This window comes from Trachurus trachurus (assembly GCF_905171665.1).
Source record: "Trachurus trachurus genome assembly, chromosome: 10".
Classification (NCBI taxonomy): Eukaryota; Metazoa; Chordata; class Actinopteri; order Carangiformes; family Carangidae; genus Trachurus; species Trachurus trachurus.
The window spans coordinates 21,594,806-21,615,510 of NC_139894.1; the positions used below are offsets into that span (position 1 = coordinate 21,594,806).

Here is a 20,705-nt window from a genome sequence, read left to right on the forward strand (position 1 = left end):
AGATTCCTTTGGTTTGTGGAGAAAAATTACTATAAATGAGTAAATACCGGTAATAGAAAATAAAAATGTAAAGACAACGAAACATAATTTATAGTAGGCCTACTGATAATAATGATACAGCTAAAGGCTTATCATGTTGAAGTTTTCCCTGCTGTCGTCCAGTCTTTCAGACAGCTGGGGGCGCTGCAACCAAAGTGTCCTCTGCAACCGGAAATCAAATCCACATTGAGAGAAGAAGTTTCGAGCCAGTCCGGAGCAAAACATCCAACAACACGGTGAGGTCCGACACTGCCGACAAACCTCTAAACCGGGTTTAATGCAGATGTAATTAATGGAAGTCGTGTTAAGTAGTCGGTACGTAAACAGCAGTAAAGAATAACTGAGTAGCAAACGGTTTGCGTAACTTGTCCGCTGGCCGGAGAGTTAGCGGACGTTAGCCGAGCTGCCAGCCGGTGTGAAGCCGCAGCATGTCGGCTCACTTCGAGGAGAGGAGCGGTGTCGTGCCCTGTAAAACCCCCTGGGGCTCCTGGTACCAGACCATGGAGGAGGTCTTCATTGAAGTAAACGTGCCTCATGGGACGTCTGCCAAAGAGGTCAGGTGCCATTTGGGGTCCAGAGACATCCAGCTGTGCGTCAAAGGACAGGAAATATTCAAGGTGAGCGGCGCGTTTGACTCCACAGTTAAATAACTAGGGGGGAAATTAAATAAATCTAAGTCTCTACATCTTCTGATTTCCCGTGCCTTTATTTGTTCCTTTGCCTTTCATTTGCATAAAAAGAAATCTGTGATTAAGGTAAACAAACACAGTTTGCTTACATGTTTGTATTTCCCCTTACACCCCTAAACACTCAAAGTAGAGATGTAATTAATAACATTAATTATGGTTTATTCCATTAAGGCAAGACAGTACCAGGATTTGGTGATGTACATGCTGACTCAGTATTTCATGAGTCATGAAATAGAACTATTGCTGATTACAAGAATTTTTACTTGTCAGTTCTTCTGCACCAATGTACAGACAAAAATACTGTTCCCTCAACAAGTACCAGTACCACAGTGATTGCTAGGAATTATTTAAATATACTAATGAATAAAATAAATAAAGTTAATCACAAAACAATAGCACATCAATGTAAAAACACAAAGCTGGAGCCTGAGCACAGTGTGTTAAAGTGCTGAGTTCAGATCAGAGGAAATGTGTGGCAGATCTTGGCATGGCCACCTGTGAAATGGCTTTGTTATGTACATATCTGAAATGGTTATCTTCTCCATTCAATGCAAAATCAGCCATTTATTTTTGGCTGTGAAAGCTGGAGAAAATCTTGAATATTATTGGCCTGCCTTACTCAACACTGACCAGATTAACAATCTTTATTATGATCATTTTTGAATTGAAAAAAATGTACAATCTATATTCACATATACAAAGCCCCCCCCCCCCCTCCATCTATCTCTTCTTCCGTCCAGTTCTTTTTAAATTCTCTCAATGAATGAGGATGGTTTTTCCCCTGGTCCTGTTTTGCCAGCAGGGTGGAACCAAAAGCTATGCAGCCTTGTTGGTGTGGTACCTCACCTGGTACTTTGTAAACAAACATGTGGCTTTGAAGGCTCAGGCCTCTTGTTCTTACCAATTAATGAGCCGGCTAACTAAGCTTTTCTCAGGCAGAAGTAGCCTTTTCATTAATAAGAATGAAAATAGAATTAGAAGAGAGTACTCATCAGATAGAAGAGATTGGAATCACATTGAAAGCTAATATGTTTGGCCTTAAAGGGGAATTGCTGTTTTTTTTTTTTTTTTTTTACAATCTGGACCTTATTTCTAACATAAAATACGATCATTTACTCACCCAGATAACTTTGGTGTCAAGTCGTTCCGACGAAATTAGATCCAGCCGAGAGCCACGTATATCCGTATAATGCGAGTAAATAACACATTATCTGCTGCGAAACTCATTCATTCATTCATTCATTCATTCATTCATTCATTCATTCATTCATTCATTCAGAGATGACATCATCCAGGTCAGAGGTTAGTATGTCAACCTACAGACCCCGGATGTTGATAACAGCTAACCCCGGACTCAGAGGGGAATAGCACTAGCCTATCATAACAAAATATTGGTGAAATGAACGAGTTTCGCGACGGATAATGTGTCATTTAGAGGCTGCATTCCGTTGCCCCGTAGACTTGCATTATACGGATAAATTATATCTAATTTCGTCAAAATGACTTGTAATGACATCAAAGTTATCTGGGTGAGTAAATTATCCTATTTTATGCTAGAAATAAGGTCCAGATTGTAAAAAAACGGCAATTACCCTTTAAAGACCAGGGTTCCCGACTGCTGAAATCATTAGCAAGTTTTACTGCTATGTGAACACATGCATGAATTTGACACTTTTTTTGTTTACATTTCATCAGGGAAAGTTGTTTGGCACAACTGTGTCTGATGAGGGCACATGGACGCTAGGTAGGTTGCATAAAACTCAAAGTAACATACTTGGACTTCAGTGGACAAAAGCCAGCTTCATGTCTTTTTTTTCTGTTTTCTCTATTTTCAAACCTCAGAGGACAAGTGTCTTATCCGAATCGTTCTGATGAAGACCAACAGAGAGGCGGGGAACTGCTGGTCCTCCCTGCTGGAAGGAGAGTACTGTGCGAATGCCTGGGTCCAGGACCAGATGCAGAGAAAGCTCACACTGGAGAGGTTCCAGCGAGAGGTCGGTTTCATATGGCGCCGTTTAAAGAGGCATGGTGTGTGATGCTAAGCCAGTTTTCGTAGCAATCAATAGCTACATGACCGACACTTTGTATTATTATTATCCAGGAATTGATAAAGGCAACAAATCACTTAAATGTCTGATTGCAAATTTTGTGTCAGCAGGTTGTAAATGATAGTTTTCTGACTGGTGTTTATTTGATGATAATGCAGATGGTCCATTAATAATGCCGGGGGTGTTTTGGTGTTGTGTTGTGGAAGACAACATCTCCCTTACCCCAACACAACACTCCAACCCCTGGCACTGAGCTCTCATTATGGTACCAAATGTAACAAAACAAATTTCTCATTTCACAATTACCACTTTAACAACCAAAATAATAACCCATAATAAATACTCACATGTCTCTCTCTTTCTAATAAGCTGTGGTTGTAAATGTTAATGAACCATTAATGAAGGGTTTCAATCATCGTGTCTGTGGTTGCAACTGTTAATTAGATGTTAATAAATACATGTATGTCAAGATTGTCTGCAATCCATTAACCCTAACCCATAAAATAAGTGGATCAATGATCAGTCACAACCTTGCAGCCCTGAAGTTAGTATCATGAATGGCTTATAAAGCCCTGTAGATGACTTATTAACAATTTATAAAGCTATTACGCACAGTCCTTTAAACACATTAGAAAGTGTGTCCCAAGTGGAAAGTGGTCCTACTGCCTTTAATCTTTCCTGAAAACACCAGTTTCACTGTTGTGGTTTGGGGGTTTGTTCAGAGAGGAGCAAAGCCATGGTATATGTGATTTTCAATTATTTGTGCTTGAGATGTGTCTTTCAATTACATCTCAGAGTGGATTTAAATTTATATGAATTCACTCCATTAATCACAGATTTTATTTTGTAGATTTGTAAAAACTATCCTAGTCTTGGGTGGAAATAGGGGTTCTTGTTATTCATCAATTGTCCTTCTCTGTCATGCCAGAATCCCGGATTTGACTTCAGCGGAGCCGAGATCTCTGGGAACTTTGCTGGTGGTGGTCCTGACTTTTCCAGTTTACAGAAGTGATTGTTACCAGATGTGGAAAACTGAACTGTGAGGACATCCATGGCATGACAGAGGAACAGTGGATCTGTGAGACTGTCAACAAGGAGAGGCCAAAAGTTTTGCTGCAAAGACTTAGGCTGGACAGTCTACAAGAAGCAGTTGTTTGACAGGGACATAACTTTTCCTTCTTTATGGTAACACAGCCAGCCCTTTCTTTCCTCTGCCTTTCTTTGGCTGTATAGAACTGATTCTATTAAGCCAGACATGCCTAGTTGAGCCCTGTTGTACAGGCTGGACAGGAGCTGAGTGGAAATGTATGACATTGTGAAGCCCTTAAGAAGATGTCTTTTAATAATGAAGCAAATGCATTCGGCAATGGCTTTTCAATAAGTTTTATTGAAAGGTACAAGTACATAGGTTAACCAGATGGTTGTATTCAATCAGCCATATTGATTTTGAGAACACATTTTATTTTTCTCACTAAAAGAAACTTGTACTAAACAGGGAAACTGGCAAAGAAAATGCAATACAAATCCAATCCACATTTTCACCACAATGACCCTTTTTTTGTGTGTTCTGTGTAACTGACAACTGAAATCAATTCATACGTGTGGTACACTGTCCACAAATGAAGAATCAGTGAAAACAACTCCTCTGTAACCAACATTCAGCATGGTTAGCCATACATCATGGGATCGTCACTAGCCTCACTTCACTGGAGAAAACCAGAGCTCCCTCGCTTGATCAACTTAAAAAAAAAAAAAAATTATCACCTTGGGTAGGAGTGTGCATTCAGGACAGTTTAGCAACCTAGGGTGGGAGTGAAGGATTTTGGGCCCGATTTCTTGGTTCCATTTCTGCTGTTCACAAAATCCTTCTCCCTCCTCTTCCACATGGTGGACTGAGGACCTAGGTGGTTCTATACTTATTAGCTTAAAACCAGCAACCCGTTCCAGGAAACAACAAAAACCTTGGTACGGATTTAAACAAGAACATACTGTACACTTGCAAGCAACTCAACCAGGAAAGTAAAACTTAGCAGGATGGCAGTAGTAGAATAACCTTTCTCACAAAGTAGTACTCCTTGGGAAGGAGTGTGCTTCAGCTGTGTTTTGATGACAAACAAACTTGGGGAAAAACTGCAATACTCTTAGCTTTTCCTTAAAGAAATCCATCATCACCGGTGGAGATCTGTAAGGAAAATGACTGTGTGTGGATGACCTTACTGCGAGGGAGTCGCCCAAAGGTGGGGACAGCTGAAAATTTACTCTGCATGTAAGGTCACCCATTCATACCCCCAGGTTTTAACAAGCTGACTCAGGTATGGTGGGAAGATGGGTGATCTTGAAGTAGCTGTGCTTCAGCTGACGTGCAGTTCTTCCCGAAATAGTCCAGCGAAGTCTTTGGCGGATAGGCTTGGAGCACTTGGTGGTGGCATATTCAGCAAGGCATTTTCCAACCAACTCCCGCATACACACCAGATCCCCATCTTTGATCTGCGTAAAAGAAACACACAAAAACAATTAGTAAAAGCACCCAGATTTAAGACTTTCAGGATTGTAAAAAGAGTTGGTGCTTACATTCAGCTGCTGCTGCAGACTTTTCAGGGCCTCTGTTATTTTGTCAGCGTGCTCAGGTTCATGTTCTTCCTGGGCCTCCAAACATATCAGAGCCATGGCAAGCAGAGATGGCTGCAGAGAAACAGAGCACACATTCCCAATCACAAAATCTGACAATACTGTAATCACATTTGTTTATGAAAACTGACATAGAAAACATTATGTCCGATAATGATAATTTCAGATGGCCCATCTTACATCCTAACTACCACCAAAAGCCATTACCTGGCAACATTAAAGCTAATTGTTATAAAACCATGGGAACTTATTTTAGGATGAATTCCTCTAAAAACAATGTTAGAATACATTTTAAAAAGAAATAGGCCACCTTTTAAAATGCTGGGAGACCGGTTATTTTGACCTACCTTTATTTTGGAGAAGACAAATGAGCAGTGACAGGCTTTCAGCTGAGCCTCCAGTCTCTCAAGGCTCAGTATCTTCTTGCTGGAAAAAGGAAATTATTTTAGTCTTAAGACTGTAACTTATAACAGATATGAGGTAGAGCTCACTAGACACAGTCAGGAAGACTAGCTGGCTACTAAGGTACCAGCTAATGGGGATCCTTAATAAACAATCAGTCACGAGAAAAACTAAATTACAGCACAATAATAATAATACTGACAATGTTGTGAGGAGAGGATTTTCACACTTGTTTTCCAACATGTCACATGTCCAAAAATCTTCACCCTTTCAAATAGGACTGTGCCTGTTGGCTTTACAAATATTTTTGGCTACTGTTCTCTTATAAAGCCAAATATGAGAAGACACGTTTTAGTAGAGTAAATATAATCTTGTTGAGTCATGGTTCAGCCCTGCAGGTTGATGTGACCGTCCGTCCTTACCTTTCAGCATCGAGCTGCTCCTGGATGTGGCTGTGAAAGAGGCGGAGAAAGCGGAGGGCTGTGGGGCCCTTCACCTTCCAGTAGAGCTTCTCCATGATGATCTTCTCCATCCTCATCATGTCAGACACTGTGAAGCGATTCTGACTGATGCGAATCAGGTCGTTGGCTAGAGGCACGTTCTTCTCCTCTTCTGCCGACTTCACAGCAATGTAGAAGCAGCACAGGCCCACACAGGACAAGTGCTTTGGTTGAATCTACGGAGGAAAGGATGTAAAACAAGATTATTAAAACTTTTCTCAACCTATGTCAACATAATTTGAATGATATCATTGGCATTACTGATTACAAACCTTCATTACTGAGAGGAATCGATCCAGCAAGCTGATGGCCAGTGAGAAGGTCTCTGAGCTGAAACCAAAGAACCTGGTCAGAGAGAGCAGGTCCTTCACCTCCAACTCCCTCAGTCTGGCGGTCATCCTGAGCCCGTTGTCCTGGGAGCTCTCTATGAGTCTCAAGCCACTCAGCTTTGGTTGGTACCGGCCCTCCAGATCTGTTAGGGCCTTAAGCTTAACAGCAAAGGGCTGTGCACCAGGTGCTGCGACTGTGTCAATCATCTGGGACATTAAGAAAATAGGAATGAATTACATCAACTACATCAAACTGCATCACAACAATATTATTGATTGACGTCTCAGCATTAACAACATGGCAAGTTATGTGACACATAGGTGCTATGTCATTTATAAAAACTAAGCAAGAAATTTGGATATGAAAGCCAAGACACGCAAGGTACCGAATGTAATCAGCCAAATAAACCACAAATTTTCATCTATGAACACAGACCAGAAAGGCACTATTTGTAGCCTTCAATTAAAATATATAAAATGCATCTCATCCACAAAAGATCAAATCTACCAATGCAATTTATACTAATGTCGAATAGAATAAAATGTTTACAATAATCCTGTATCTCACAATTAATATTTCATAACATATGGATCAGAGATAATAAAATGATTGCTATTAACAAGATACAGTTGGTATGAAATTCTCCAAATGATTGATTCATTTTTATATCAAATGTGCTTAAACATCAAATAATAAATGCTTTTGTAAGAAACAGATCTGGACAGGTGGTGTGTGTAGCTCAGGAGTAGCTGAGACATGGCACTGCTTCCAAATTTGTATGTTATCCAATAACAAGCCTCTCCCCAGCAGCTGTCATTGAACCAGACCAGGGAGGCGGCTCTGACAGCCAAGTACGTAACAGCGACATGTCAAAGTTTTCCACACTTTATATAAGTACTATTTTATCGCGTTTCAGGTCAATGAAAGTTTCTTAAAATAGGTTTACCGTCGTGTTAAAACAGTCACAACATTGTGCTTCGTATCAAGTGACCAGGCCGTGCGTGTGAGTGTCAGGGCAGGACCGCGTCATGTCGGGACATGTCCCTGCCGTTCACATTAATGGAGAGCTAACTACCACACCACGGGGTAACAACAAATCGGAGTGAGGTAACGATATTTAGAGTAAACAGTAAAACCACAGCTTAAACTACAAGACAACACAGCCACCGTCGTTTCTGTCTAACGTTTACACCTGATAAAAGGGGAAAGGAAAATAACAAACTAATGTGGCGTAAACGACGTAGCTGTTAGCTAACGTTACTACAGCTAACGCTAGCTACCATCACATTTCACAGTTTAAAGCGTGAGGTGAGACTCTTGTAAGCGTTTGAATGTCAGATAACACCGAGATTGTTTGTCACAACTCCCCAAATATCGCTGTAAACCAAACATGTGGTTAGTTAATGCCATTCAGAAGGAAGATTGGTTAACTTACCTTGTAAGTTATCAAGTTACGCTGTCTTAATGAAAAAATGAGCAGAGGGTTGAAAGCCTCCAAGCGCTTTTAACAAGCGAATGAAAAGATGTGTAAAACACAAAAAAGTGTAAGTATGAACTTTCGCTAAAGAAAGTTTTAAGCATAGGTTAATTTCTGCCTATGCACACCCCCCTACCCTTGGCATAAGGCGATGGGGAAAAGGGCAGTTTACGTATTAATGCAGGCATAAAACCGAGCCCATGCCCTACCATGGTGAGCTCTCATTGGTTAAGAGCTGATGACGCAACTGTATCTGCATTCCAATTGGATACATCTGCAGTCATGCACGATTCAGTCCCGCCCCCTAAAAGCTGGAGGACCAATCGCAGATAGGGACATGGGACATGATGGAAAATGTTAACCCCGCAATAAGTATGATACATCAAAACGAAACTGCTTTTATATCCAAATGTTAAGTGACACAACATTGTCACTTTTACTTTTCTTTAAAATTCTAGCTTTAAGAGGCAAATAAAAGATATACCTCACAGCAGAGAAGAGAATAATATTGAAAACTATTAAAGTAGGCTACTAATTTTTCTATAAAACTACGGAGGATTACTTAAACATGTCAAATACCAGTTTTCATAGACAGTACACTAACTACTGAGGCACAATGCTGTCCCTGTCTCCTCTTAAAAGGACAGCTACTAGCTAGCAGGTTTCTGGAACAATCTGGAAGGAACATGAACCTGCTGAGACCACAGTTCACCACATCATGTTTTCTGCTGACTCCTTTGCACTTCTCTGTCTACAGGTGCAGGAGAGAACAAGACACAATTTCAATAAAGAAATTCTTTATTACACAAGGATATACAAATCTGCAAGTGGGTCCAAGTAGACTTCCTATACAGATCGACTGACAATAAGATATTTTATCCTGAACTTATATTCATCCAGCTTTTTTTCATTTAACAGTATATACGCTTTAAAGTTAAAACTAAGAAATACTTCCAACTAGATCTTTTAGACACAACATAGGAGCTGACATGTAAGCATGATATTGCACATTTTTATGACTAAATATATACTGATTGATTTAAAATGCTTATAAATCATAATATATATTTCACTCTATAACATATATATATTTCACAGTGTAAACTGTCATCAGTCAGAACAGGCATGACATGGCAGATGAAAGAGGGTAGCACATTTAGTACAAAAACTGAAATTTTGGAGATGCAGATCTTTTAATACTCGGAGGAATGAAGGTTAAGATCCATGCGGAGACCATGCTACAAAGCACTGCTTAAAAGTTTAAAGGAGAGTTTAGTAGACATGGAAGACTGCAGACAGACTCAATTCCAGGGATATTAAGTGCATTTCTATAAAACTGTTATTTCACATTGTAAAAATAATAACCTTGACTTGTTAGTCTGTGATCTTTTGATGTGGTAGAAAGTCTTCTAATTCAAATTCCTCCCTGAGGTTAAGGAGCACGCAGATGGAAGACTAAAGAAGCTATGAGAAGGAAAGAAAAATCATGTCATTCTTCTAGGCAACCAACTCTACACATTCACAAACATCACAGGACAAACCTCAACAAGATATGTATGACCAGAATTAAGAGCAAATAATAACAAGATAGCATTTATAATTTATTAAGCATTTTGTTATTTACCCTGTTTGTTGCCACTGACTGAAGTCAAAGCAAAACTGAATTAAATGGATCATGATATTACAGAAACACTGTTCAAGTATCAGAAAACCATGCTTGGGTATGTCATGATGATAACAGGTTGAATATGAAATGCTTTGAATCATACAAGTGACTGAGGTGATGGGAGGTTTCAGAGAAGTGAGACTGAGGAGTTCAGCCAACCAAAAGATGAACTCATGCTCTATTTAGTTTATCATTGTCATTCTTTATTCCAATGTAAATGAAGGCAAAAAAAAATTTGCTAATTTCCAGACTCACTGTAAATAAATTCTATTATTTTCTGTAGAAATTTGCATAGAATGGGTGTTAACTTATTAACTTATCTTACCTCAGACTACCAACAATTAAAACAATTATTGACAACATTTTTATATACATTATTTTGACAATCTATATTTCCAAAAATACTGCACACCACTCAACTTTAGTCTGTTTCTGATAAGTCCTGTCAGTGTCTAGCTGAGAAACAGACTTCAATTTATAAAAGGAGATGAACACACATTCATGGAAAGAGCATGAAAAAAACACAACCTACAGCTTATGAAAACAGTCCATGGATTTGTTATTATGTGTCTAGCAGAGTCAGCATTAGGAACAAATTAAATACACTGAGCAAAGCTACCTTTTTGATCCATAAGTACACAGTGGCTTATAGCTATCCCATTATTCAGGCTCACATACGTGGATAGTCACTGTGTCACTGAGTCCACATACAGTGTCAGTAAGTTATGCCAGATATGACAGTCTCTTTTTCCCATGCTGATGGCAGACACATTCCTGGTTTCCTAGGATGTTTGATCCATAAATCAACTGAAAAGGGGAAAAGAAATAAGACAAAATATGGAAAAAGAAAAAAAACTTGACTTGAGGTATGGTAGAAATCAAAGGAATAAATGAATGAAGAGGAATGTAACAGTGTTTGGGTTGTAACGTCTTTAAATATCCATTTACAATATAATTTAAGGCTACATTTTCTCTTGCAGGCCAACTTCTATTTTTGACAGCTTAACAGTTAAATCTGATTGTTTTTAAAAAAAAACCTCATGGGAACCAATTTCTCCAAAATTAGATTTAGGCCACATTCACACGTGAACTAAAGTCAGATTAAAACCGAATTTGTAGAGATTTTTCTCAATCTGATTTTAAACTGTTTTTGAGGTTGTATCCAGCAAGACACATAACACTGACACTGTCTGGAACATGGCTAACCGACCATGACTGTACTGCCAAAAATGGTTGCAATATATTGACTTTTTCTGTCAGTGATGCAGAGAGGAGAGGATGTACTGCACTTCCTAGGCACAGAGACTACCTCTATATTTTCAGAGTGTCCTGTTTAAGGAGAATGCTGGAAAAACAACACAACCACTTTGTCTACTGCAACCAGATCAATTCATCCAGTGGCAGACAATCATTTGAAATATGCACTATGGACAGTCAGTATTAAAAGATATAAGGTTTGGAAAGACAAAAACATAAAACTTAAACAAATGTATAGGACAGTATTTTGTGAAATAATAATAAATATAGCCAGTTCGAGATTAAAACGATGTGTTTGGGAGAATTTCAATGTCTATGACTATGACTGAACAATTGTTAAACTTTATAAGATCTAAAGCTGGATTTTCCTATGGATTTCAGACAAATTAAAGGGAGTACGAGGAGTTTTGTAAAGCAAAGTGTTTTCACACTACATTTCCCATGAGCCTCCGCGCGCACAGTGAAATTCTTGGACCGGCGCAAGACGGGCAAAAGCGAAAACATTTGCCAAGAATGTTTTCAAATCAAGAAAGAAAGTCGGAGGTTCGAAGACGAGCAGATACGTCGTAGTTCCGATCGTAAACGGCGATTCGGCAGCGTTATTCCCATATATATATATATATATTTATCGAAAATGGACCCATTAACAAGTGTGGGTAACATAGATTCATCCACATTAATATGAGAATCTTTTATAACCAAAAGCAAACTCCTTGGGGTCCGTTTAAAAATTTAGTAGCCACATCTTTGATAAAACACACAGGACAATTTGACAATTGGTAGTGAATCGCTGACTGCAAAATTTGGGGAGTAAAACTTAACTCAAAAGTAGAAATCACATCTTTGACATAACCATGCTTTCATTTCTTCACATTCTGTAACATTTTACTAAAGATTAGCTTTGTGTTTGTGTATTAATTTCCAGGGCTAATCTTGAGCTTTTACACTGTGTATATGGACATTTTCTCAGAATATATAATTGATTTTGACATGTACTGTCTCCACCTGCAGAAATGATTAGGATTCTATGTGGGATGTCTGAGTATCATCTGCGTCGCTCATGGCGTGAGCATCGGTGGGACCAGTCGAATGTAAACAGAAGTGCCCCTGCCTGAGATACAGTCTGGCAGGTCAGCCCGCAGAGACATAAGCATCAGGCTGTGTCATGCAAGCTGTGACCTGTCCTACTGTGTCTGGGCACACAGTGTCAGTCTGAATCTGTCCCTGTATCAGTTTCTGAGCCAACATGGCTTCTGGGAAGATAACACTATCTCATTAATCACATTGTACACCACCCCGCTCCGTCCAATCAGCTCCACATAAACTGGGTTAGAGAATAAATGTCTTTTTTGAAATCCTATAAATGTTTTTTTTATGAAATCACTTAAGCAGGCAAATAAATAAATACACACAGAAACACAGACTTACTTCTTCTTGTCCTTGTCCTTCTTGAACGGCTGTTGTGAGCAGCCTTGCAGTGCTTGTCCCATCAGCGTCTCAGCTGCAACCTTTCTTCTATTGAAGGCATTCATCTCCTCTTCCAGTTCTCGTCTTTTCTCCTCCAGATTCTTCTTTTCATCCTGGTGCATCCGCTTGAGCTGCTCAAACCTCTCATGAAGCTGGAAATGATGTTATATGGGATATGGTACAATATGTGGGACATTTTACATTTTACATTTGTATTCGTTATTTATGTCATGATGATAATAATCTTTACCTCTTTTTCCTTTTCTTTCAGTTCCGCTTCGGTCTCCTTTACTTTGTTGACAAACATCTGCCTCATTTCTTCCTCTTTGCGCTGCAGCTCCACAAGGAACTCCTTCCTCTTGGCTTCGTATGTCTCCTGAAGGCTGCAGGAGAAGAATAAAGCAACAGTAAGTTCAGACTGAAGCCTCATATGGACAGGATTAGTATCAGATGCCCCCTAAATTCAAACATGTCTTACTTGCTGTGATATAAATATTTGCAAAATGAGGATTAATGTATTACACACATATGACCCATTTAGACCAAAGATCAAAACGCACATTAATGTTTGTTACTCCCGACAAAAATAAAACAATCAAATTATCAATAATAGTGCCCTTAACATTAGACTATATATGTGTCTCTACCATTAGGCCAACAGCTTGTATTACAATATTATCCCATAATTAATAATTACATGAATACTATGAACTCTAAAACACACATATTAGTGCTTATCTGTGTATGTAAATAAATACAGAGCAGGGATTTATTATCATAATGGCTATATCTGTGATAAAGATAGTTGCCTAGTTTACCCCAGAAGAATTAATCCCATCTGACTAGTGTTCAGATGCGATTAATTCATTTACATCTCCTAAAATTATATAAATATGAATTTTAATGTGCTGGTTATCAATAAAGCCATTTATCAGTACAATTTTAACATCGTAACACAACAGGGTTTTAGCATCTCCACTGACGTCAATTACCCAGATGCACTGCAACACAGCTCTGTGTAATTTCACCTGAATGACTGGCTGTCTGGGTCTGTGTCCTTGAAGCCCATCTCTTCCAGCTTGCAGCGACGGTAGAGTTCATAGTGTCGAGCATGTGTTTGCTCCCGGAGATCCTCCATGTTCACACGCAGCAGCATCTCCCTCAGCTTCACAAAATCACAATGGTTTTCATTCTCCACTGGAAAAAAAAAAGAAGAAGCTTGGCCAGTTAACGTTTTGCATCTACTGAAATAACATCTCTGAGCTTATTGTGCTCATAAAAACAGTGAATTGTGATATTGTGTTTATACTGCAAATGAAAATCTAATAATAGCTTGGCAGCAGGCATCTGACTAACCAGCTCTGTGTCTGGGAGATGTTTATGATGCTTGTCAAATCAATTCAGTGGACTCACCCTGTACTGATCCCCACGGGTACAGTCTTGCTTTCACCATCTTATTTCCTACTTTCACGTCTTCTACACTTCCAACCACAGCAAAGGGAAGATGTGTCTGGAATATACAGTGTTTATATTGTTACAATTTGACTAAAGAAATAATAGTACTGTTGTCATATCCAGGATCTCATTTTGCCATTACAACAGACTTATATGCATAAATACTAGAGATACAACTCTAGATTCAAATTGTACTACTTCAGTTCTTTCTCTTGAACCTCCTACCTTTTCCATAATAGCAACCACAAAATGGTGTCATTATAATCTGTCTGAATTTGACACTAATGATAATTAATGATAGACTTTTACAGCACCTCCCATACAAGAAATGCAGTTTTACAACAAAGAAATTTGTTGCACCAATTGCATTACATGAAAAGGGTCAAATAAACACACCACAAATATAAAACGGCATCAACTATTAAATACAATAGCAAAAAATATTAACAAATAATTAAAATAGCTTAAAACAATAGAAGACAAATGAAACCAAGTAAAATACTTATTTAAACATGAAAAACATTTATTTTTCTACTATTATTTTTCTACTCTGGCCCATTAGCTCAGAGGCAGATGCCACGGCAGAACCTCTTTTCCATACAGACTCAAACGCACCATAGAGTTTTTTTACACTGGGGTCATCCTCTTACAGATGCCCCTGAACATTTTCCCTGCAGGTGCAATCTTCCTGTGGGATTTATCCGTGCTGGGCACAACCCAAAGTTGGTCCAGAAATAACCACCTGCTTCAGTGGTGCAGTGGGTAGTGACACACACACACATACACACCACAGACTTTTCTTCCAAGTTAACATCAACTGAATACGTTTTTTTTTGCTTTCTTTTAAATATACCCAAACTTTACTTCATTATTAGGTTCCGGGCTGCTGCTTCATACTTCCCATGGGTGAAAACTCACCAAACTTTGCAGAAATGTCCGGCCCCATGCCAGATTTACTCAACTCCAAGGACATGTGCCCCCCCCCCTCCTGGGGCGGCCACAATAAGCGTTTAAATTTTAAAACTTTAAAAATTCCTACAAAGTCAACGGTACGTGCTTCAGTGCTGAAACTTCACCAACCTGTAGCCCCAATACTGCTGAAACTTTTGTCCACTTAAACTCATTACAAATTATGAAGTCCATCACTCTGTTTTTTTCAAAAACTGTAAAACTTATAAAATGAATCTCCTCCTACAATTTTTGCTCAATTGTCACCAAACTTGCTACAGAGCATCTTCAGACTGTCCTCCACAAAACTTGTTTCTCGGATCTTTGATTGATCAAAAATTGAGCCTACAATCCATCAAAACGTTTGACTGTAAACAGTACTGTAAACATAGACTATCCAATTCCAGCTAAATACATTTTCAATCTTCCTGAAAAAAATTGAGAATATTTTGGAGTTATGGTTGGTGAAGTTTAGCAAATATCAGAATTTTATCTCAAAAACTGATTTTTTTGAGAACATTTTGAATTCTGCTCTCATTGGAACAACTGCAGCCAATGTAAGAGTGGCATTTTGAAACATTCACATTTTCTCTTATGAACCAAAACACTTATGGTTAAAAACAAATCACCAACATGTCCATGCTGTCAAGATGCAATTTATGTATTATGAGATTTTTGTTTAGATAACAGAATTTCTGACATTTTGACCATTTTTAAATCTGCCTTGACAAAGAGCAGCGTGGACAGCGACTCCCAGAGTCTATTTGAGAAGCCACACACCAGTTCTGATTACCAGCCAATTAGCTCAGTGAGTTTGGCACTGGATCATGGTTCCAGAGGTTGTGAGTCCCAGCTCAATTGCCAAAATTTGCCAAAAATAGCCCGGAACCGACCCATCGCTGCACAGCAGCTATAATTCTACTAGTATTGCTACTTCTGTGATAGTGTTATCATATTCTTCTCTTTGTGAATGGCTGAAAAAAAACTGAAGACATAAAGCTCATGAAAAGGCCCAATGCTAAAGATAAAATAACAAAAGATAGGAGGCGCTTAGTGAGAGTATAGTGGTGGAGAAAGTGACATCTTGAAACCTGTCTCCTGAGCTGAGTGGAACAGGCAGAAACAGTATTTGTGCATATCATTCCAACAATCACAAACAAAACACATAATGCACATGTTTTGTATAATATATGTGCGTGGTTTGTGTGATTCTAGGACTTACATTCATGGAGGAGTTTATCTCTGCAACAGCCTCATCCTCTGTGGGGAACTGATAAATCTGCACTCCATTGCTGACCAGCTCACTCATGATCTTGATCTTTAATTTGTCCAGTTCGCTCTTGGATACTGTGTCTGCCTTTGCAATGACAGGGATGATGTTAACCTACATGGAAGAAAAACATACAATGAGAGACCTACAGAAAGAGTAACTCTTAACTCTTGAAATACACTGTGTGTGATTCTGTGGCCACCTTGCTGTCGAGTTTCTTCATTGTGACAAGATCCAGGGACTTGAGGGAGTGTCCAGTGGGAGCAATGAAATACAGGCAGATGTGGATTCTTGTGTCATGATAGTTATACAGGGAACGTCTTATTTTTAGTTCTTCCTCAAGGTACCTCTCAAACTGGGCATCAATATACTCCAGAATGGGTTTATAGCTGCACAGAAAAAAAGGTTACAGTGGTTAGAAAATAAGCATCATTATTGATCCTTACACATATGAACTTTAAACTTTACATAGGTTTTCTATTTGTTTGTAAGCCATATTGAGTATCCTGGTTACAAAGTCTGCAACTGCAGTCTTGCAGCCAAGAATCCCAGCCTTTTATACTCCCTGCTGTTGCAGCATTCAAATGTCTATTGAGATTGCATTCGTTCTACCAGTCATTCCCTTATTGCCTCCCAGTTCACATGCCAACAACGGACCCGATCTCTTTCTCAATTCCATGTTGTATAAGTGAGTTGGCGGAAGTACCCGAGCAGGAGGAGGACATGATTAATGGCTGCTGCTGAGAAGAAAATACATTTCTGCAGATAGCTCTTGGAATTTTTATAGATCAATGTCAAAACAGTAGTGGGGGTCTATGTATCAAATTTTGTATAACATCCTAATAACATGATGTATTTGGAGACTAGTACCTTTCTTCTTTGTTGATTTGGTCTCCAAATCCTACAGTGTGAACAATGGTCAGCTTCAGGTTCACGTTGCTCTCCTGCAGATCATACGTTTGGGGGCGCAGATGTACCTCACTCTCATAGTGGCTGGCCTCCTCATTTTCAAATGTTGTATTGAAAAGAGTGTTCATCAGAGTTGACTTGCCTATCCCTGTCTCACCTAAAAAAAATAAAGAAAATAATAACACACAGGGATACAGAGAATAAGATTTGATGGATTCATGCTTCGTTTAACATGATGAGTGCATGTTACGTACAGCACTAACTCTGGGTTATGGGCTCCCCTGGGTTAAAGACATACCTACGCAGAGGATGTTGAAGCAGAATCCCTGAGCAACTGATTTGCTGACCAGCTGATCTGGAAGACTGTCAAACCCCACATGGCCGCCAAGTTCCAGGTTTCGCTTTGCTTCATTCTGTGGTATTTGGGGAGAGGCAGGAAAAAGAATACATTACAGTAAATGTATTCGGTAATATTTTTTTAAAAGTCCTTTGGGCAGATTTCATCCCCACACTCTACTTTCAAGCTTAAAAGCATTCTTTGCAAATGAGGCCATGCCTCTCTTCTACTTAACACACTGAACAGTCCGACCTATAAAAAAGGTCCTGTCTGAATATCAAACCACATTTATCTAGTAAAGACATTCAAATCTGGGGGGAAAAGCTGAGAGAATTGTAATGGTTTTTTATTTGTTTAGCACAAAAAAATGCGTATAACGCTGCGCAAGGAGGGAACGAAGTCCTAGCGAACTTGTATTAGTTGTTACTTGCTTAGGTTTATTTGTTTAATAGTCCATTACTAAGCTTCAATGCAGGGTTTTAGCCTAAATATGATGAATTAGTAACCTTTGCACAGGAGGCAGTGATGGGATGTCATAATAAGTATGTTTTTCTTATGAATACAGCTAACAAATACTTTCATCAACCATTAATCTGCTGATTTTGTCATTTATTTATCATTTAACCTTTTAGATGTCAGAAAATAGTCAAAGTATTTAACCATTCCTGAGCACAAAGTTACCTCTTCAGTTTGCATGTTACAAAGTAATTTTAAGTATAATGACTTAAACAGAAAAGAACATCAACTTGAGAAGCTAGGACCAGAAAAATTGGCCTTTTTATAATCTTAATTTAATTTGGAGGTAAAATTAGTTGTGAATTATTCTTTCGACAGATTAAATACTCAATGAATGAATGACAATCATTTCAATTCTTCTTTCACTCATATTTGGACAAACCCAGTTTTCCAAATTCATGTTCCAAGTCCCCCTTCACTCAAAAGTGGGTTTTGCTTATTGTTACTTCAGTTAACCATCACAGTGCAGACTAATGACTGTCCAGAGTTTGATACTTCAAGGTTGTATTCACATTCTTCTATTTATGCTCACCTTAAATCAGAGCTTAAGACGTGTATTTATGTGATGATTCTGGGACATCACTATCAGTTTTTAAGTCAATCATAGTCAAAACTTCAACTTACATGAGAAATGTGTGAAAAGTTCTCAGTTTATTGAACAGAATCAACTTTTCAGTGAAGTGAGATATTTCGTGTCTAGCAGTTAAATGTAATGGAAACAATTGTTTGGACTTGTTCAAATGGGGGGAAAGGATTAGATGTGTTGGATGGAGGGGATTTTTGATATTATGCTGAAAATTGTTGAAGGCATTTTAAGTTGCATGCCAACTATGTCGAATGAGGTTTGCCTGAACAGGCTGAGACGGAGGGGGTTCATAGCTCATCTATACCCCTCAAATCCACCCGTTGATACTGGCATCTTGCAAAAGGCTCTACATGAGGACCAGGATGTGTTCAATACAACAATCATCCGTTTCTGCCCTTCTCCTCTCACACTCTCTCTCTCACACACACACACACACACACACACACACACAAAGAGCTCTTTATCTAGATGTTATTTCACAGGGGTGGGAGGATATCCAAGCTGGCTGCCCTGGTACCCATAACCCCCCCTTCACAGCTAGACAAACATGCACACTACTCCAACTTCGCACAGTCTCCCATCCTTTTACAACACAGCCTGTAAACAGCAGACAAAATGCCACACACCTAAACAATGGCCACGAATCTACTTGCCACCGATTACATGTTTGGCTCATGCCTACTTAAGAGTAGTGCAATGCTGACTCTAAAGCTAGTGGCCACCACATGAGGAGACTGGTATAAATCCTCTTATCCCAGTCTATTGCTGCCTGCTACTGCTGCTGTGTTTCATTCACATGCGCAGCCTCCTTTCCGTGCTCCTAAATCAGCTCCGGTGCACAGTGCACACCTGTCGGAGGTGTTGACATAACGTAAACAGCAAAGTGTTGATGCACAGCCTGGCTCTGCTTTGTGCTGCTTCATGCTGGGCAGTGTGCGCGGATGCTGAAGTGGAGCTTTCCCCCCCCCCCTCCATGCACGTCTCTACACAAATTGTTCATCAACTTGGCCCGACGACACGGCGTCTATCTCTTCACTGAATCGGCAACAGCACGAAAATCCGCCTTTATCACGATTCAATAGACACAAGAGGCGTCCTCATCCATCCACACCGCAGCCATCCTGCTGCATTCACTGCATGTACGTAGCTATATCTCATGACCATCACCTTCCTGCTGTTACATACACCTGAATGCTACAGGGCAGCTAGTTGAATCCCCGTCTCCTGCCTCATGACATCACATCGTGAAATCAGTGCAGGACCGCAGACAGTAAATCATCATACTTACTGCGAAAACATCTACCTCAGTGGCCGCCATCGTCAGAAGTGGCTGTGCGCAGAAATTATGGGTCTTGAGCTAGACCTGCTCTCCACATCACACAGGCACGGACTCGCACTCCTTCCAATATGGCCACTTGGAGGCAACACCCCCTCGGTGCTGGAGGGCGACATTACACCAGCCTTAGTCTTATTCTAACTCCGATGGCGTTTAGTGGAAGCTTTCATCAACTCAGCAATTATTCTGATGACTGCTTCCACAGACATGGCCAGGCCTGCAGCTGTCATGCGATATCATGTTGCAGAACTGATGACATTTCTTTTTCTGTTTATTTCCTTTTTTTTTCAACTTTGACATCATATTAGGAGCGTGTGAAGAGCCATTTTTCTTATGCTTCTGTATTAATACACTGGACTGAAAGGAGTAGAAGTTCTTGTACTTCAGTAGCTACAATATTAATTACAGCTGCTACATTTAGTGACTCAATTATTAGATATACAGAGAACTGAAATGTTTGGGTGACTTTGAAGCAAAAATGCCAAATATTGTAACATTCTCACTCTCCTGGGAAGATTGTCTTCTTTTCTATGCATTACATTCTAGTAAACAGAATATATTTGCACTATAGTCTTCAAAATAAAGCCTACCATAAGACATCACCTTAGGCTTACAGACCAAAAGATTGATGTGTAGCATAGTAATGGCTTTAATAAGTATAGTAATGAGCTGCAACTATAGTGTTCAGCCTTGCATAATTTTACAATATTGTCAAGATCTTGTTGTAACATTCATGTACACCTGTTGTAACATCTGCGTATGTACAATTATCTAATCAGTGCACTGCATGATATCATGCAGACATAGGTTCAGCTTCAGTCAATGTTCACACTGAGGAAAATGTG

At 39.4% G+C, this 20,705-nt stretch overlaps 3 protein-coding genes across 6 annotated transcripts in view; 1 reads left to right on the forward strand and 2 right to left on the reverse strand.

The window, feature by feature from the left end:
- The first annotated feature begins 257 nt into the window (after positions 1 to 257).
- On the forward strand, positions 258 to 3,972 carry nudcd2 (NudC domain containing 2). The gene is made up of 4 exons (XM_083980176.1): positions 258 to 656; positions 2,424 to 2,472; positions 2,571 to 2,722; positions 3,705 to 3,972. Exons 1-4 carry the CDS (start codon positions 468 to 470, stop codon positions 3,786 to 3,788), a joined length of 474 nt encoding a protein of 157 aa, XP_083836302.1. The 5' UTR covers positions 258 to 467; the 3' UTR covers positions 3,789 to 3,972.
- Positions 3,973 to 4,143: 171 nt separating this feature from the next.
- ccng1 (cyclin G1) overlaps positions 4,144 to 20,705 on the reverse strand; it is a 142,627-nt gene continuing 126,065 nt past the window's right edge. Inside the window, exons 1-6 of one of the 2 annotated variants that reach the window (XM_083980171.1) lie at positions 8,072 to 8,295; positions 6,579 to 6,842; positions 6,229 to 6,482; positions 5,752 to 5,830; positions 5,348 to 5,458; positions 4,144 to 5,263 (exon numbers count right to left, since the gene is read on the reverse strand). In XM_083980171.1, coding sequence (XP_083836297.1) covers positions 5,072 to 5,263; positions 5,348 to 5,458; positions 5,752 to 5,830; positions 6,229 to 6,482; positions 6,579 to 6,842 — 900 coding nt within the window. In that variant the 5' untranslated portion in view covers positions 8,072 to 8,295 and the 3' untranslated portion in view covers positions 4,144 to 5,071. Of the gene's footprint in view, positions 5,264 to 5,347; positions 5,459 to 5,751; positions 5,831 to 6,228; positions 6,483 to 6,578; positions 6,843 to 8,071; positions 8,296 to 20,705 lie in introns of those variants that run through there. The other variant, XM_083980172.1, reaches the window with a different exon arrangement.
- LOC310992190 (septin-8-A-like) lies at positions 9,346 to 19,918 on the reverse strand. 3 transcript variants are annotated; one of them, XM_083980206.1, is made up of 11 exons: positions 19,813 to 19,897; positions 17,384 to 17,498; positions 17,047 to 17,242; positions 16,379 to 16,565; positions 16,129 to 16,290; positions 13,917 to 14,013; positions 13,532 to 13,700; positions 12,754 to 12,886; positions 12,465 to 12,655; positions 10,399 to 10,586; positions 9,346 to 9,577 (listed from the first exon to the last, which is right to left on the reverse strand). In XM_083980206.1, the coding sequence occupies exons 1-10, from the start codon at positions 19,840 to 19,842 to the stop codon at positions 10,583 to 10,585; spliced, it is 1,284 nt and encodes a 427-aa protein (XP_083836332.1). In that variant the 5' UTR covers positions 19,843 to 19,897; the 3' UTR covers positions 9,346 to 9,577; positions 10,399 to 10,582. The 3 variants fall into 3 exon arrangements, with proteins under 3 accessions (XP_083836332.1, XP_083836331.1, XP_083836330.1); XM_083980205.1 differs by lacking the exon at positions 10,399 to 10,586 and having other exon boundaries at positions 9,514 to 9,577; positions 19,828 to 19,918; XM_083980204.1 differs by lacking the exon at positions 10,399 to 10,586 and having other exon boundaries at positions 9,514 to 9,577.